This window comes from Cynoglossus semilaevis, chromosome 4, assembly GCF_000523025.1.
Source record: "Cynoglossus semilaevis isolate Cse_v1.0 chromosome 4, Cse_v1.0, whole genome shotgun sequence".
Lineage (NCBI taxonomy): Eukaryota > Metazoa > Chordata > Actinopteri > Pleuronectiformes > Cynoglossidae > Cynoglossus > Cynoglossus semilaevis.
In genome coordinates this window covers 19752267-19771332 of record NC_024310.1, presented here as the reverse complement: position 1 = coordinate 19771332, position 19066 = coordinate 19752267, and the positions used below count along the sequence as shown (strand labels likewise).

General features: G+C 42.4%; 1 protein-coding gene across 2 annotated transcripts; it reads left to right on the top strand.

Moving 5' to 3' along the window:
- Nucleotides 1-4674: 4674 nt before the first annotated feature.
- On the top strand, nt 4675-7540 carry fzd9b (frizzled class receptor 9b). 2 transcript variants are annotated; one of them, XM_025055099.1, is made up of 2 exons: nt 4928-5156; nt 5287-7540. In XM_025055099.1, the coding sequence occupies exon 2, from the start codon at nt 5361-5363 to the stop codon at nt 6978-6980; it is 1620 nt and encodes a 539-aa protein (XP_024910867.1). In that variant the 5' UTR covers nt 4928-5156; nt 5287-5360; the 3' UTR covers nt 6981-7540. The 2 variants fall into 2 exon arrangements, with proteins under 2 accessions (XP_008308062.1, XP_024910867.1); XM_008309840.3 differs by having other exon boundaries at nt 4675-7540.
- The last annotated feature ends 11526 nt before the right edge of the window (nt 7541-19066 follow it).

Here is a 19066-nt window from a genome sequence, read left to right as displayed (position 1 = left end):
CCTTCTTATAAATTGGCACCAGAACACTTTTTGTCCACTCATCAGGCATCTTGTCAGTCTCTAAAATCCAAAACAACCCAGTCAGGAAATGTACCACCACTTCTCCTAAGCACTTCCATACTTCCACTGGGGTATGGAAGTCTTCAATCCTCTTCAGGGCTCTTCTCACTTCATCCTTTCTAACCTGATCTACCTTCTTCCTAATAGTCTCTGGTTCCTCGTTTCTACTTTCCCTTTCATTTTCCTCATTTAACAACTCCTCAAAGTATTCCTTCCATCTTCTCAGCACACTTTCCTCACTTGTGATCACATCCCGACCTATGTCCTTAATCAACCTCACCTGCTGCACATCCTTCCCAGCTATTAGTTGAGTTTTCGAGTTGCTAAAAAAGAAGAAAAAAGTATGTTCAATTCTTCTTATTATAAACAAGGGGTAAACTGTCATTTTCCCCTGCTTCAGGCTTTTGGGCACTATTTCTGTTTTCAACAACACTGGAGAATGAGGATAATATAGATGCAATTTTCAATTATAAGTTCTATTAGTTGAGTTTTTGAGTTGCTAAAAAAGAAGAAACAAAGTATGTTCAATCCTTATTATCATATAACAATGGGTAAACTGTCATTTTCCCCTGCTTCAGGCTTTTGGGCACTATTTCTGTTTTCAACAACACTGGAGAATGAGGAACACAGATGGACTGTGGTGATGAACCAGAGCCTTCTGCTAAAGCCACCTAAAAAGCTGTTTCATAAAATTGCATGATGTTGAACCTTGGACTTTTGGAGCTCTCCATCCCCTCACTGCAGAAAGTAGAAAGCTGGATTAAAGAACAAGTAAAGTGAACTCTGAATCTGTCATTTAAAAAAAACAAAAAACAAAGTGCTGTGGCTATGACGGCTCACTGCCCTGGCACTGCCCAAATGACAGGTTATAACAACACGATATGAACAAAGGGGTAATTGCAGGAACAATTCACCATTATACTCCATGTCGACGGCGGCACGTTGGCTCAGATGCAAGGCTTTAAGTGTGAGATGTCTCTTGTTTCACTCATAACAATCTCAGACAGCCAGTGTCTCTGGAATAGTAATATGCTGGTGGGCTGTGGCCAGGCCCTGCCATTGTTCTCCACAGCATGTTTATAGCTTTGTGCCTGATATATGATCACCAAAAAGTGAGAGGTAGTAATTACAAGTCCTGCATCGCACCAGATTGCCCTGATGAATGCGTGAAATAAAAGATGCCAGGTTCTTTGTGGAGGCTCCACATTGCAAACCAAATTGACAAATAGCAGATAGAGAGCGGGAAAAATGTTAGCAGGGGGGCAGAAATAAATAGCACGTAGATCCATTTCCCTTCACTAAATAGCAAAATAAATAGTATTGACCCTCTTAAAACAATTATGGTCAGAGCCAGTGAGGGTCTAAATCAAAATACTTAATAAATGCAAGAGTACTTTTCCTCTTTCTGTCAAAGAAGAAAAAACACAACTAAGTGAAATGAAAGCACAATAGGGGCCTGTTACAGAGGCCTAAGACTCCGGGCAGTGGTGCAGTCAGACCATATGTCTCCTGGAGTAAATCAGCAACACCATTTGTTTCTTATTCATGTCATCTTAGGAATCCAAGGACACATCAAATGCTGCCTGCATTGAATGCAATTAACAGGTAATTCAGTGATTCCCAAAGTTTCTCTGCTGGGTCCACCATTGGTTCATAAGAAGATTTTCACGCCCCTCACCCAAAAAAAAAAACAAAACAAAAAAAACAAACAAACACATATTTTGTTTTTGGACTCATTTATTGCACACATTTTAAACATAACCGTTTTTACCCACCTTAAATTTGTTCGTTTTATGCTAGCATTGCCAACTTTGGTCAGTTGGTGGGAGTGAGATTTTGGGGTGGGAGGTGTTGCACCCTGCGTGGGGCTGCCACTGCTGCTCTGAGCATCGAAAAAGAGTGATTCATCCCCCAGTGGGCGCATCCCCCACTTTGGGAACCTCTGGTTTAATGTAATACACTGCAGTACAATCGGATTTTTGCGCCACATTTTTTCTAGCTTTAGGGTTTAGATGCTAATGGATAGTGATTTGTGTTTTGTACTTTGGAGAAAAATCCCACTCTGATAATAATCTGAGACCTAAGCATGGCACGCTCAGACGTCTCCAAGTGCTCTCCGTTGACTGCTTGTATTTAAAGGGAGAATTGGACATGTTAAAGTGGAGAGAACAGTAATGGAACTGAAGTCTAAGCATTTAGGTTTGATTGACCAAAAGCTCCAACAATGATGTACAATTAAATATCAACTCAGAGTCTGGAATGTATTTCTTTCTGCCTGAACAGCTGCAAATTGAAGTTGTAGGAGCTTTTTTTTCTCTCCTTAACCTGAAGCCAAATCTGATAAAGTGACTTGAACTGCCATCACGTAGCACAATTTGTCAAGAGAAAGCATTTGAGACAAAGACATTTGTCCCCTTCATAAGTAAAGAATTCACCTGATGATTGCATTCAAACAGCAGAAATACTACAGTTATATTCCACTGAGCAAGATAAAAAATATTGTTTGATGCAGTCATGGGTGAAAAAAAGGGAGAAAAAAAAATCACTGTGTGGAAACAGAAATGTGGCTTTTGTGCGGGAAGTTGGACAAAATGTTTTGTAGTATCATTTTTATCAGTGGACTAAACCAGATGGAAACAGAAACCAGATATTTTAGTTTAAGTTTAATCACCTCGTGTTGCGCACATCTACCATTTTTGGCTCTTTTCAATAAACCACTCTCTTTTGTGAAGGGAAAAAACAGCAGATTGGTCCTAAATGATTTATTATCTGTTTACCTCTAATTGTAGTTTTAGTTCTTTTAAAATAATAATAATCTCTCTCTACAGCAGAACCCACATTTTTTGAGAGGTGCTACTTATTTGTCCTCAATTGTATACTCGTGTTCACAATGTTCTTCTTATATTTAAACACAGGTCACTGCAATTTCAGTTTGGACCAACACCTTCAGTCGTCATAGTTTCAACCTATAGGATCTATAGGATAAAGACAGTATGCAGTTTACAGCCAGTTCAGTCCTGCGGGGCCAGGGGCCAAAATCCTTGAGTTCCTGTCCTGTTTGAGAAAAGATCAAACGCTTAGTGCAACAGCTGCATAGCTGTAGGCTGCCCCCACCGCCACCCCCCCTCGTTTTGCCACTAGATGTAAACAATAGTCCTCGGCTCAGCACAATAAAACTTGCATTTCATTCGTTGCATGGTATGCGTAGCTTCTTCTCTCTGCCTTGTCGTTTTTCTCCGTGACAGCGTTGATGGTTTTATTACGACCCAGTCATTGTGTTTTGACAAACACCGCTGCTAAACTGCCCCCTGCCCCCTCGCCCCCAACCCTGCTTTACCTGCCCACACTGGATAGCCAACATCACCGAATTTGAACCCTCGTGTTAGTGGAGATTACAAAAAATATTTGGAACATATCTTACCGAAAAAACAAGGTGTTTAACTCCTGGTTGCTAATTTCGGTTTGTAAATTTTGCATTTTAGTGATATTATCAACTGTACTGCAATTGCATATATGCATAATATGCTTTGCATAGTCAAATTATAATTAATGTGTTTATAGATGTGAGTATTATGTTGTTTGCAGATTATTTTGTATGTTATACCCTGGAAGGTTTTTGGGTTTTTTTTTTCAAACATCAGAAAAGAGTGATTAAGTTGTCAGTATCGCTAATTAAATATAATTGTAAGGTTATCTGTTTTACGAACTGCTGCAGTGGAGAGTAAAGTACATTAAGTTGTCAGTATCGCTAATTAAATGTAATTGACTTAACTAACATGCAATTGTAAGGTTATCTGTTTTACGAATTGCTGCAGTGGAGAGTAAAGTATATTCAAGTGTTAAACTTAGACTGAACTAAAGACTTCAAGAAGATGTCAATTCTGGTTTGTGAATTCTGACAGAATTATATTTTATACCAAAGCAGACAATTCTTTCCAAGATCACATCAAAAATGAAAGAGAACTAGATTTATTTATTTTTTCCCATTTCAGATTTCTCACCAAATTCTAAAGCAAACTAAAATCACCCCTCGACACCCTGTCAATGTTCTTGCCTTTTACATGCAGTTGATTTAACTTTAACTGTCTTTAAAATATTCAAAGGGACTATTGAGGCTTGAAAGACTCGTTGTTTATTACACTGAACACGTGTGAACTGGTTTAGTGTAAACTGCAGTGACTTTGAAGTCCACCTGTCACAGTTTCCCTGTGTAGTAGTGTCATTTTAAAATGTATTGTTTGTTGTTTTTTTTTATCACTTCAAACGTCAGGCAACAGACCATTTACATTTTCACCCCCCAGAACACTTTTAAAGGACGAAACACCCTTTTGAAGCACAGTGGGTTTTGCTGTAGAACATGTACATAAACAGCTTATGACCCCGTAATCAATACTATTCATTGTACCGCCGGCTGTTTGACCGTGTCAGCTATATATTCGGGTCAGAAATGTCAGAGGTATTTTGACCATCCTACAGCATCTGTCTGATAACTTTCCCTAAGTGCTTCTCGGGCTGAAATGTGAGCGTCACGGAGCAACCTCCTCCTCCTTCTCCTCCCCCTGCGCCTCCTCCTCCTCCTCTCTCTCTCTCTCTCTCTCTCTCCCTTTGCCTTCTCTTACTTATTGAAGTCAGTGTGAGCAGCGCACAAACTCAGTGCGGAGCCCAAGAGCAGAGAACGAAGATCACGAGCCAGCAGAGACAGAGACACACAAACAGATCCTAAAACAGATCCGGAGGCAGACAGGCGGGCAGACAGACGGACACTCTGCCGCGGTCAGCTGCTCTCTGGTCGCCGTGAAGCCGCACTGTAACCGCGGACACTGACGCTCGTTTTGTGGACTTACTCCCACCTCTGCGCTTCTCGTAATTATGTTTGATTGTGCGTGACCCTCATTTGTTTCTCGAACTTTCCGAAAGACCTTCACCTGTGTTGGATTTACGGGCGAAATTTTCGGACTATCTTAACGTTTATTTTGAAGTGTGTGGGTTTTTTTTTTTTTTTTTAACTCTTTTCGGACGGAGCAACCGTGAAGGCAACACTCGAATCAGCCTGCGCCATGGGGGAAATAACGGGGCTCTGACTATCCTCCTGACCCGTAATTTGCACTTTTCTGGTCGTATTTTTTTTTCCTGTAACAAAGACCCGGACTTGGTCTAAAACAATGAGTGTGGACGGCTGTGCATTAAAAGTTTTAATTTTCCTGTGGTGTCTTCTGGTAATCTCAGGGTCCAGTTTTGAAATTGGCTCCTATGACTTGGAAAGAGGCAGACCGGCCAAGTGCGAGCCCATAGTGATCCCGATGTGCCAGGGCATCGGCTACAACCTGACCCGCATGCCCAACTTCATGAACCACAGTGATCAGAAGGAGGCAGCCATCAAGCTCAACGAATTTGCTCCTCTGGTGGCCTACGGCTGTGATGTGCACCTCCGCTTCTTCCTGTGCTCCCTCTATGCGCCCATGTGCACGGACAAAGTGTCCACTTCCATTCACGCCTGCAGACCCATGTGTGAGCAGGCCAGAGAGAGATGTGCTCCCATCATGAAGAAGTTCAGTTATACCTGGCCTGATTCGCTTGACTGCTCCAAGCTGCCCACCAGAAACGACCCCAACGCTCTCTGCATGGAGGCTCCCGAGAATGAGACCAGGACGGAGGTGAAGAAAGGTGAGGGGATGCTTCCAGTGCCCCCTCGTCCGAGGCAGCCAGGCATCAGCAGCAGCCACCCTCCAGGCAACATTGGCTCCTGCGAGAACCCGGACAAGTTCCAGTTCGTGGAGAAGAGCCAGTCGTGTGCACCGCGCTGCTCCCCTGCTGTGGACGTCTTCTGGTCCAGACAGGATAAGGACTTTGCCTTCATCTGGATGACAGTGTGGTCCATCCTTTGCTTTGTTTCCACTGCCTTCACTGTCCTGACCTTCCTACTGGAGCCTCACCGCTTCCAGTACCCAGAGCGGCCCATCATCTTCCTCTCCATGTGCTACAATGTCTACTCTGTGGCCTTCATCATCCGTTCGGTGGCTGGAGCTGAGAACATTGCTTGCGACCGTGAGCATGGCGAGCTGTACATTATCCAGGAGGGGCTGGAGTCTACTGGCTGCACCATCGTCTTCCTAATTCTCTACTACTTCGGCATGGCCTCCTCCATCTGGTGGGTCATCCTCACCCTCACCTGGTTCCTGGCTGCGGGAAAGAAGTGGGGTCATGAAGCCATTGAAGCTCACAGCAACTACTTCCACATGGCAGCGTGGGGCGTCCCCGCTTTAAAGACCATCATCATCCTCACGATGAGAAAAGTAGCTGGAGATGAGCTGACGGGACTGTGCTACGTAGGGAGTATGGACTCGGGGGCCCTCACTGGCTTCGTCCTCATCCCCCTCTCCTGCTACTTGGTCATTGGCACGTCTTTCATCCTCACGGGCTTCGTGGCTCTCTTCCACATCCGCAAGGTGATGAAGACGGAGGGCACCAACACGGAGAAGCTGGAGAAGCTGATGGTGAAAATCGGCATCTACTCCATCCTCTACACCGTGCCCGCCACCTGTGTTATAGTCTGTTACTTCTACGAGCGCCTCAACATGGACTACTGGAAGCTGAGGGGGCTGCAGATGAAGTGCAGCTCGTTCAGCGGCCACACCGGCAACTGCTCGTTGCAAACGTCCGTGCCCACCGTGGCTGTGTTCATGCTGAAGATCTTCATGTCACTGGTGGTGGGCATCACCAGTGGCGTGTGGGTGTGGAGCTCCAAGACACTGCAGACCTGGCAGGGCCTGTGCAGCAGGAAGCTGACGGACAGGACTAGCGGCAGGAAGCCGTGCAGCGGCGTCAGCTGCGGCGGCACACACTGCCACTACAAACCTCCTGCTGTGGTGATGCACATGGCCAAGACTGACGTTCACTCAGACAACCCCACACATGTCTGAGGACACAGCCATACACCTACATACACACACACACACACACACACAGAGAGACACAGCTAATGCCCTGTGTAAGGAGCTGCTAAAGACTTGATAAGAGGAGTGATTGAATTCAACTGGCTGTCACTCCTCTGCTGCTGCCAAAGGCATCTTTATGGGAAAGTAGCTCTAAACAGTATTTAAGGGATAAAAAGGGAGAAATGTTCGTGTTGTTCCTTTTTTTTTTTTTTTTCTGTTCATGCTGTTCTGTTAAGTCAACAAATGTCTTGCAAAGCATTAAAAAAAAAAAAAAAGAGAGAGACTGTTAACAGGAGGCACTGCATCTTTTAGAATAGTATTAGTGTTTCTCTTCCCTGAAGGTGGCATGGTAAACTGTATAAATCCGAATTGTCGTTGTTTTATTTATTGTAAATATATTTAATTTAAAGCTCATCTTTCCTTTTATTGGATGCGTTGTTGTTTAGATACATTTATTAAAGTCAAAGGGAAGTTTAAGTGCCTTCGCTGTAAACTCTGGTTCTGGTCTTTTGGAGGACAAAATAAATTTATGGAGTTTATGTTCACACTTTCTCGCTGCCTGGCATTATTGTGTGGTCACACTAGACTTACATAAATCACGAATGATTGCTTAATCCAGCTTTGTTCTGCCTAATTGTGCACCGTTGCGGAGGGACTGCTGTCAGGTTTTTTTGCACGTGCATCCCTGAGGGGGATCCCAATAAATAATAATCCTCAAAGAGAATGTCTGATGACTGACAGGCCGAGCATGACTGTGACAAGAGCTCATGTTTACATCATGGTCTCAGAGTTGACGGAGGCAGCTTGCGGATGGGGTATTTTTAATTAATGGCAGTTTTTAAATCCTTGCCCAGATTCACTGTTGTTGCTCCTCATGATGCTGCTCCATTTGATCTTCGGGCAGAAGCTCATCACTTTGATCTTTGAGGCGACAAAGCTCCAGTGGGTTTCAGCCGCGTTGCACAGCTTCACTGAGAGATTTTAACTTCGGCAGATGCAGTCCAAATCACAGCGCCCAACCATTTTTTTTGCATCAAGTCAGGAGGGCAAGACGGGACTAAATTTGCACTGTTTTTGCTCTAAATCCATTTGAGGGTCCTTTGAATACAAATGACCAAAGACTGTTTCACAGAAAATACTATTATTTATCTAAATCTAATATATTTATATAATAAAAAAATATATACATATAAATATATATGTACATATATAAATATATAAACATATATGTATGTATATACATACAGTTATATACATGGCACAAATTATATATACATATATAAACATATATGCATATTTATATATTTACACATATTTATCTGTATCTATGTCCACATATATATCTATAATTAATTACAAAAAATTGATATTTTTGTAGCGACCATTTGAGTATTAATGTGTTGTTTTTTTTTGTTTTTTGTTTTTTAAAGCTTTAACTAACATAACTAAACCAAGCCAATTTGAGCCTCAGATGAGCAGACACTGGAAATGACTGTGCAGGACACCCTTGACAAATGTTTATTTTTGTATGTGTGTAATTGTGTCCCCAGCAGCGGCAACAACAACAGCAGCACACAGCGGTGATAGGACGGAAAAGACGGATGTCCGAGGGGTTTGTTTTCATTACGTTAGTGGAGGCTGCAGCAGTATGAGGGAGGTGTGCGCTCGCTGACATCTCCCGAGGTCTGAAGCTGTTTACTTTTCATTTTTTCCACCATTTGCATTCCTGAAGTGAAAGAGAGAGATTCATGCGCAGCAGCTCGTTCCCTGTTAGTGTTCATTTACTAAACACACATCACATTAAATCAAGGACGTTTCCACGCGGTGCCGTGTTTTGCGGACGTATTCAACATCCGAGTGAAACTCAAATTATCTATCTCGTCCTTCTTGACAACAAGATGTGGTGCCATTAGCCTTCACTGCCCATGACTTGGCAGGTCAATGCTGCCAATTGTGGACTTCGGCACAGTATGGCTCACGTTCTTCAACTTCTAGGGGGGGGGAAAAAACTGGCTTATTTAGTTTGGAACGCTGCCCCCCCGCCCCCAACCAGAGACAACATAGACTGGTGGTGTTTGAGCCACATGTTCCAGTTCAAGTGGTGCCTTAACGGGGGGCGCGTGCTTCCACCCCACTTTACACTCCAATGACATGACCTAGAGGGACTGAACACTTGCTGTGTGAGACACAAACCAGCTTGTCCCACCTGCACTGATTAGATAGAAAGGAGGTAACCGCACAGGGTTAAGGACATCAGGCCAGAACAGAGGGCAAGTTTGTTTTCTTCCCCTCGGAACATGCGTTTAGTTAACACACTACGGGCTTATTTTCTTCCTTCTCTGACACGATTACAATGTGATTTTTTAACAAATACAAATGGCACCAAGTCTGACTGTAAACAATGCTTGTTTCCCTTTTCTTTACTTTTTCTTTACAAATGTGAATTTCTAACGCAACATATCCAGGTCACTGGCAACTATTTTTAGCTTCTGTCTGGCAGAGGGAAAGGAATCACACATAGCGCCATGCTTCAGATAGAGGCAAGGAAGGATGACTCGCTTCAAAAACACTGTTTGTTTGAGCTGTGGTTCATTTTGGCACCAGAATTGTGGCTGCGGGGAGCTCCCTCCCTACACACACACACACACACACATGCAGTACATCAGGAAAGAAAAGATAATAAAGTTATATCACTCACGCAGCAGCGTGTAATTACAGAAGTCGTGTTATATATTGTCAAGGGCTGAGCACCAAGCATGGTTAGAACAATTATTTGAAATTGAAGAGCAAGGAAAAACTGAATCTCCCTCCCTACACCATGCATAAAAAATATATATATATATATAAAAAAAAGCGGTAAAAACTTTGATTCAAGAAATTAGTTTGCAGTTTCAAAACATCTTGTCAACTTTTGGGGACGTTTCTATGAACACACATAATGGGTCTAAAGGTGGAGCAGGGGCAGAAATAAAGGTGGTATCTGTTTATGAAGCGGCTCCAAAATAAAAAGTACTGTTTCCTGTTTCAGATTCCTCAGTGGTGACTGTCGTGAATCATCTGCCTCCATGTCCCGCTGTTTCATCCCACCTGTAGCTTTACACCAACCCATGTCTCCATGTCCTTTACTAACTGCAACCATAGTTCTTTTCTGGGCTTGTGTATCTTCTATTTCTGCTGCCTGACATCTGAATCTCCTGCATTGTTTTTCAAACATGTACTCATGTATTTTTCATGGGTCAAAACTGGGTTTGAAAGATTGACTGTTGGTTGGTTGATTGATTGTTTGGTTTGTTTTAAGCAGGTTAAAAGCATGTTTTACATGCGCCTCAGTTTAGTTGACAATAAGTCTAGCTTTTAAGATGACCAAAAACATGAACAGATGAGATCATTACCGTCATTTTTACATCGATTTTTACGGGCTAGCGAAGTTCAAACCGCTAGCGATCAATGACTTTTCTGGTCGGCTACAGTGTGTTATACTAGTAGCATTTATACTAGTCTGCCTTTAAATGGGTGTGTGTGTATATGTGCGTCGGGCGAGCAAAAATTGATTTACAGTCTAGGGTTTTAGTGTTATATAACGTCAATTTTTCATGGGTCAAAACTGGGTTTGAAAGATTGACTGTTGGTTGGTTGATTGATTGTTTGGTTTGTTTTAAGCAGGTCAAAAGCATGTTTTACATGCGCCTCAGTTTAGTTGGCAATAAGTCTAGCTTTTAAGATGACCAAAAATGTGAACAGATGAGATCATTACCGTAATTTTTACATAGATTCTTACGGGCTAGCGAAGTTCCAACCGCTAGCGATCAAGGACTTTTCTGGTCGACTACAGTGTGTTTATACTAGTAGCATTTGTCTGCCTTTACATGGGTGTGTGTGTATATATGTGTGTCGGTTATACAGGAGCTGTTAAAACACTGTTTATGTTCTGTTGTGCTCGGTGTGGCTGATAATAAAGACCCCAACTTCCCTGTTTCTGTTTACCTCTACTGCGGACAAACACAAAGTGAAGGGAGTTAGCCCCGGAGCTAATGTTAGCTTTAGCCCTGAAGCAGATCACTAAGTCTCTTCTATGCATTCCAACTACGGACGGGGCACCGAAGCAGGAAAGAGCTAACGTGTAACCAGCCGTGTTACAGGCACTGTTTGGAAAAAAATGCATTTATTTATATAAAAGTGAGAATAAACATGTTACAATGTGGACACTTGTGGCTTATAGAGAAGTGTGGCCTATATATGCACAATTATTTTTTTCTTTTTAAATTTAGTGTGGTGGCTTATATTTAGGTGCGCTCAATAGTCCGGAAATGACAGCAATATAAATTGTAATTACGGACACTAAGATTTTTGTTTTACAAGAGACTGCCAAAAAAACCAGATTGGTTGAAGGCGGTGTAAACAATGAATAATAATAATATTGCAAAGGAGGTCGTTCATTTTAATTCTTAATTCTCTCATCTTTGCTGTCGCCCATTTGACCTGCTTGGGCCAGCAGCACCAGGCCTGTGAGGTGCGACCCACCCCTCCCCCCCACACCAAAAATCTCACTCCTGCCAACTGACCAAAGTTGGTAATGCTAGCATAAAATGGGCAGGTTTAAGGTACGTAAAAACAGTTACATTTAAAATGTGTGAAATAAACAAGTCTGGGAAAAAAAAATATGTGTCTTGTCTGCATAGGTTCTCAGTCATCCAGGTCTTTTAATCCAAAAAAAATTTACATCGAGGGCATCTGGATGAGGTAGTTTTTTTTTGTTTTTTTTTTAAGAGCTTTACCTACCTTATCCAGTTGCCCTCAATGTAACTGGATGGGGGGGGAGGGCACAGGTTTAATAAAGCTTTAGAGCTTAAAGTCAGATTTTTTTTAGTCCTAAACGAGTTCAAACTAAAACACCCCCTTACTGCTTCACCAATACCAGTACAAACAAAAACACATGAACACACTCGAAGGCTCGACCAATGAACAAGAAGCTTTTCTTTAATCAGATGTGAGAGAAGAAGATTCCACCCTCCATTCAGTTCCTTCTAACTCCAGAAGCACGTATCCTCAGTCCTGTTTTTCCTCTCCTTCAGCTCCTCCAGCCTCACTCACACACCGCGCAGCGTATTCGTCTGTGCCAAAAGTGAGACGACTCCCAGAAAAGGCAACACTTCCCCCCACAGCTCCCCTCAGGAACATTTCATTGTGGTGACTCTGAGCCTAATAGTGGATATGTTTATTCTGCAGCAACACAGAACAGGTCTGTTGAATCACAGTGTGTTCTATTTGCTCTCTGTTTGTTTGTTGTTGTTTTTTTCAAGGTGCAAAAACAGCACTTCTCTATTTACTGCCACCACGTTTTGTGTGTGGAAAAGAAGAAATCACTTGCTCCCGAGTTTGATTAAAGGTGAACATTATGGCATCAGTGTGGCTCCCTTGTAGACTTAGACCCCTGCCCACCCGAAAGGGGAAAAAAAAAAAAAAGAGAGAAAATAAAGCATCCTTCATTACCCCCTAGCCCTCCCTCTTCCTGCAGTCCCCCCGCCCCCCGGCTTTGAGCACTATCCCTTTCCTGTGCCGTTTTGATGTGTAAATGAGCTTATTGAAAACCTGCAGGCCCCTGAAGAGATGCTTTCCATGAAAATGTAGCAGTCAGAGAGCAGCAGAGTTCAGGCTGCTTAACGCTTCCCGCAACCAGACTCTATTCAGACGCCGCAGTACTCCACCGCTCTGCCGCCTGTTACGACGGGACACAAATGCACGTACAATCACAGTCACATGGAGAGAGAGAGAGAAAAAAAACAAACCCATGTCACTGCAGTCAGCCAACATTTACACATTTACCTCGAAGAAAAACACTCTCCAGAGATCAAGGCACACACACTGAATTTGGAGAAAAGCAGGAAAAAAAAAAAAAAAGACTTTACGTCGACTTTTGTTTCCAAATGAGAAAACGGTGACAAGAGGCTGCAACAGCTGAAGAGATGGAGCAGCTGAATTTTTTTTTTTTTTTTTGCAGCATTTATCACGTCAGGGAAAATTAAAGCACACAGGCAGAGAGACAGAGGTCTGTTTAAGGTTTTGGAATTGGAGCAGCACTCAGTAGGAAATACTAAAAGATTTCAGGTCCAATCAAAGTCACTTTTTATCTAACAAATGTAACCATATTTGAAGTGACTTTATATAGAAGTAAAAAGGACAAAATGCGTCTTCCTGTTCGTCTGCTGCTTTCTGTAACGTCCTTCTGCCAGTCTTCTAAGCAAGTGGCTTCCCTCAAAAAGAGCTCCTATCAGAGGTTTAGGTTTCCTCGAAAACACTCCTATTTGTGTTTCTTTTCTTAATTGAGACATGAAGCTTGAGTATCTTACGGAATTATGCCAGCCTTCAGTTTTTACAGCTGTGGATTCTCTCTAAGTTTTGTACCTGATGTGAGCAGAGGACAGACCCAGTCAGACATCCAGATGTCTTGACTTTCATCCATGTCCAGACAAGGTAGAGACGTCAGCTTAAAGGATTTTCCTTTTTACAATAAATGGGATTGAATAAAAAATTTGATGCAGAAATTCAGATTCAACTTTTAAAGGTCTGTCTTGTGAGAGAAGGAGATCAAAGTGGCTTTGATGGTTCTTTCTGGTCTGGAGTGGGGTTTTTTTGTTTGTTTGATTGTTTGTTTGTTTGTGTTTAAATTCAAAGATTTACAGTCTAGGGTTTTAGTGTTATATAAGGTCAAACTTCAGGTCACAGAACGGACGAGATTCTCTAAGAACGCACGCATTTCAGACGATGGTATCAGAATAAAACAACAGATTTAACAAGGTGGCGCGAAGCGTTCAGTTAAACGTGCCTCGTTTCTCCAACCTTCCTCAGAATTAAAATTTTATTTATTATAAATATATCAGCCATGTACTGTGAGAACATGATTTAGGGTTTAAGCTGTGAAAGCATTACATTACACAGAAGAAAAAAAAATCATTTGATCTGAGACAAAAGAATGTTAAAGTCTTGAAGGAATACCATACTTTCTAGAGTATAAGTCGCACCAGCCAGCTAGAGTGCCATCTAGCGGCTGTCAGTGTGAAAATAAGAAACATACAAAATTATATATTTAATATATTATAAGTTGCAGTCCAGAGTATAACTTGCAAACCCAGCCATAGGATGAAAAAAAAAGGTGCAACTTATAGTTCAGAAAATGTATTTGTATTTCTTCAATCACGTGGTATCACAGCTGGGAGTTGTTTTTCAATATGTCAAACCAAAGCACATTCCAATAGTGATCAGGAATTTATCTCCAAGGACCAGTGACTGTCCTGAAAATCCACAAATATAAAAAGTCTGATTTTCTTACTCTTGAAACACTTGATGAACATTCTGCCACGTTAGCAATGCCAAAGTCCAGTGACGAAATGCAGACAGGTCGGTTTATAAAAAGTCTGATTTTCTTACTCTTGGAACACTTGATGAACATGTTAGCAATGCTAAAGTCCAGTGATGAAATGCAGACAGGTCGGTCTGACTGGGGAGAGTGAAGCAGTGACAAAACACAAAGTGACATCAATGCCTCGGCACAGTTCAAAAAATAAAATATGAAACACTGCGGGGCCAGAAAAGTTTCAAGAAGGAGGAGAAGAAGAAAAGTTTCCAGCTTCTTTTTGCTGTATCTTTTTTTTATTATTATTATTACTCCATGCAGTTTTTCATGTCCTTTGATCAACAAGCAGAAGAGAGGAATAAATCTCCCTCATCCCTCTGTACTCATTCCTGTGCTCTGTCTGCCTGTGGCTGAAAGAGAGATGAATCAGTGAACAGAGGGAGGTTCCGCTGCTCACACTCCCTCTCTGAAGCCAACAGCGTTGCTGTGATCACCGTTAATCTCCTTTGCCACTCTGCTGCCATCTCCTCACATTCATTCATCTCATTTCCAATATTGTTCACAGCCCCTTGTTCCTATCTAATTAGGCAACCGTCAAGATTTCACAAGTCACCCTTTAGTGCGTTGCAGGAGGCAAAGGTTGCTCTTTGAGCCGAGGGGTCAGTAATGGCAAGTATTCGTCTGAGGGTGAAATCACAGCAGGACCTTTTATCATTTTGTTATGTTGCATGATCAGAGGCTTGGGATTATGTAGGTCAGACGTTTGAGAGCGAGAGCTTCCCTTTTTTTTTTTGCTGGCTGCCATTTTTGCTCAGTTGCTAGGCAGCACTTGCTCTAATCTCTTGTACCAAACAGTCTCTCCCCAGAGAAAAAAAGGGAGCAGGAGTTACAAAGGACAAAAAAAAAAGCAGCATCAACAAAGAACCCAAGCTCATGCAATGGCTGCTTTTATAAACACTTGAAAGGGAGGGTGTGGAGAAGGACAGGATGTGGGAGTCTAAGTTCAGCCATGCTTTGACCCTTCTGAACATCTTTCAACCCCTGTGGTTTAGTTTGTGCCACTGACTGAGCAACAAAAAGATGATCAACCAATCACACAGCCCGAGTGTAGGCTATGAAAAATGAGACATTTCCCTTAAAAAAAAGGATGAGAATCATGTTTTTAGTGTCAGGGTATGGGTACTTTAATACTCAATTGTGTTTCTTTTTTTAGAACAAGCGGAAATGAAAGTGGGACGGTTTAAAGCGAGATAGTTGACATAAGTCACGATTCCTGCGCAAAGTGTCTGTCGACTGGCGCTGGAATAAATCAGAGCAACTCAGTACCAGGACCTGGACTTCTGGCAAGTTCGTCTGCTGTCACGCTGTTGGTGCAACACCCCTCCCCCATTCCCTCCTCACCCAAAATGTGCTCATGTCACGCTCCGCCATCAAAGACTCAACTCTCAATTCTGTGCTCAGTGTGATTGCCTCCCTCCCATCCTCCACTCCCAGCTCAGGGATATAATCTGCGATTCTCCACTGCTTTTCACACACTTTGATTCAGGAGTTTTTAAGTTTGTGCTTTGGTAGCAATGTTTTTGTGTTGGTTTTTTTGTTTTATTATTTGATTCTGTCATGTGGCGCTTTGGCCCAGAGGCAATGTCTCTGTCATTGGTGTAAAAACTCCAGGGTTCACCTCCTGGGCAAGTTCGACTCCCGGGTAGGACGTTTGGTATCTTCCAGTGGACTCACCACCTGCAGGAAGGTTTAGGGGGGTTGGTACGGTGCAGTGTGATTTGGGTGGCGACTGCTGCCCCCTGCGACCCGGTAACAGATAAGTGGATGAAAATGGATGGATGGATGGATGGATGGATGATTCTGTCATTAGTTTTAAATAATCCCAGGAAATGTGCGACTCATTTCATTTATCATTCTCGAAAGCACATCAGTGGCATTTTTTGCAGGTTAGAAATATCTTCTATGATTATATATAATATTAATGACACTATTTGGAAGAACATTAAAAGTCAAAACCGGTCACTCTAAACCACTTAGATCAGAGGTTCCCAAAGTTGGGGTGCACCCCCTGGGGGGGGTACAGTGCCATTGCAGGGGGGGGGGGGCATGAAACGAAACACAGCACATTGTCCAATACTGTAAATGTTTAACAAGAGACTGGGAAAAAAAACCGTATTGGTTGAAGGCGATGTAAAATGAATATCTGATAATAAAGAAGGCCGTTATTTTGAATTCTCAATCTTGTCTTTGCTGTTGCCCACTCGAACTGCAAGATCTCACCCCTGCCTGTTGACCAATGCTAGCATAAAATGGTTTATGGTCCATAAACTGACACATTTAAAATGTGTGTGAAATACCAATACCATTTGGTATACCATTTGGCAAACACATTGGCAGTAGTGGCTTGGTGGTTAAGGAAGCCGACCTGAGTCCGAAGGTTTCAGTTATGAGTCCACCAGGTGCCACTAAGGTGCAGTTAAAACTGCCCCCTGGTCATTTCAGTGATGGGTTAAAAGCATAGGTCACATTTCGTAACAATGACAAAAATAATTCACTTTACTTTTAGTTTAAAACAAATGTCCCGTACTGAACTTCCTATCCTGAACGAACTACTAACTGTCATCCTTATTAAATAGAAAAAGGCTGAAACAGTATCATGTCCAGGGCATGACTGGTAGCAGACTAAAAACAGGTGTAAAAGCAGCACATACGTTCTTGTTGAGAGTCGAGAGAGTTCTGTTTTGAATACATAGCCTGAGCCGTAATGTCAATACCAAGAAAAGTACCAAACCGTTGCTTTTGGAGCGAATGGATACACCCCTAATTTAGATCAAACTCAAGATCATTGATTTACTGGACCAGACTGTGTGCAGGTACAGAAGTCTCTTTGTGAAGCGGCTCTACTGTTTGTATGGGTGGTGTAATAGACTGTGTGGAGTTGAGGCTGAGTGAGTGTATGCTGAGGCTGGAGGTTAGATGATAGATGACTGTCCAACACATCTGTAGAAACCGTGCTTCAGTCCCCGGTTTTTCTGATCTTTTGTTTTTCTCAAATTAACCAGTGAATTAACTTCAACGTTAACTCACTGGTTACGTTTTGGCTGGTGATGTAGTCAGGACCTATTTGTATGTTAATGGGGAAAAGGGAGACAGAGCATTCAATGAGACGTTTCAGGGGCAGTTCAAACACATTTGACCAAAAAAAGAACAAAAAAAAAAAAAGGAAGTACATCAAATAAGCCCCTTTTTCTGGTCCTGACTGTTGACTTTAGCGGATCACTGTACATTAGCCAGTCTGTGTAGTAAAGGAAACCAGCTGTGATCACACTTACTTCAACACTGGACCTTTTGTCAAGGTCTCAGCCCCCCCTAGAAGTAAAATAAAAACATTGTTGCATGAGACATGGTCTTTGTGCAGAGGCAGACATTGTTCCTATTGTGGCCTGTCAGAGCTGACATGCCAGGGCCAACACAGCGCTGAATAAACTGCGGTTTGTGTATACACTGTAACTGTAGGCTGTGGAAAAGGAGCAAGGCAGCGGTCTGTGCTGATCTTGGCGGCCAGTGAGGGTTTGGCATGCAGAGCAGGAGCTGGAGCAGCAGTACTACATGCACCCTCAGGATAATAAGTGCTTGCGGAGCAGTGCGAGAGAAAAACCTGCAAAGATCAGCCTTCCTTTTCACACCCCATCATGCATGAGCTGGCAGAATCTCCGTGTTGTTGTGGCCAAGAGACATTTCCTGTGCATGTTTTAGGGACGGCATCTGGTCTTGTTTACAGCTCCGAGTCCCGTTAAGTAAAACATGGTTCAAGGCTAATAAGAAAGAAGTGTTCAAATTGCCCATTAGTACGGCCGGAATTCAGCTCCAAACCAGAATCCATATGGGCCAGATGGCCTTCTAAGAGGTCTTACTCATCAGAGAAGCTAGAGCAGTTTGTTTGGATTACCGTATTTTCTGGACTATAAGTCACACTTTTTTCCATCCTTTGGCTGGGTTTATATATTAAAATATATCATTTCACATGTTCGTTATTTTCACACTGACGGCGGCAAAAGGACACTCTACCGGTATCTGCTGTACCAATAAAAATGTACATGTTCATTATATTCACACTGATAGCCACAAGTGGGCACTCTAGCTGACTGATGCGCCTTATACTTCAGAGTGACATATATGTTTTTTTTTTTTCATTATCCATTTTTTGGCTGGTGCGACTTATACTCCGGAGCGACTTATAGTTGGGAAAATACGGTAGATTAGATTAGATTTAAGGATGCTAATATTGGGCTGACAATATCGGTCGACCGATATTATTGGCCCGATATTAGCATATTTAGTAATATCTGTAAGAATCGAATCGAAACGCAATTACGCAACGCAGTAACTCGTTCTAAACTCCTTTATTGCTCTCAAGCAAGCTTCTCCAAGAAAACCTCATACACACACCGGCTCTCACCACGCCTCCTCACTCTCACTCCCACTCACATGAACATAACTGTTAACTCCTTCATAACACATGGACATTATGAATGATAAACAAGCCTCTAGCCACTACATGGCAGCATTGTAGCTTATTTTATTAATTACATTGATAATCAGGGGATTGTATGCAGAATGTGGGTGCCAGCAACCCTAACAGTGCTTTGTACAGATATACATATACAAATACATATACATATTACCAGGTGTTTAATAGTATTTTAATTCTGTAGGGATG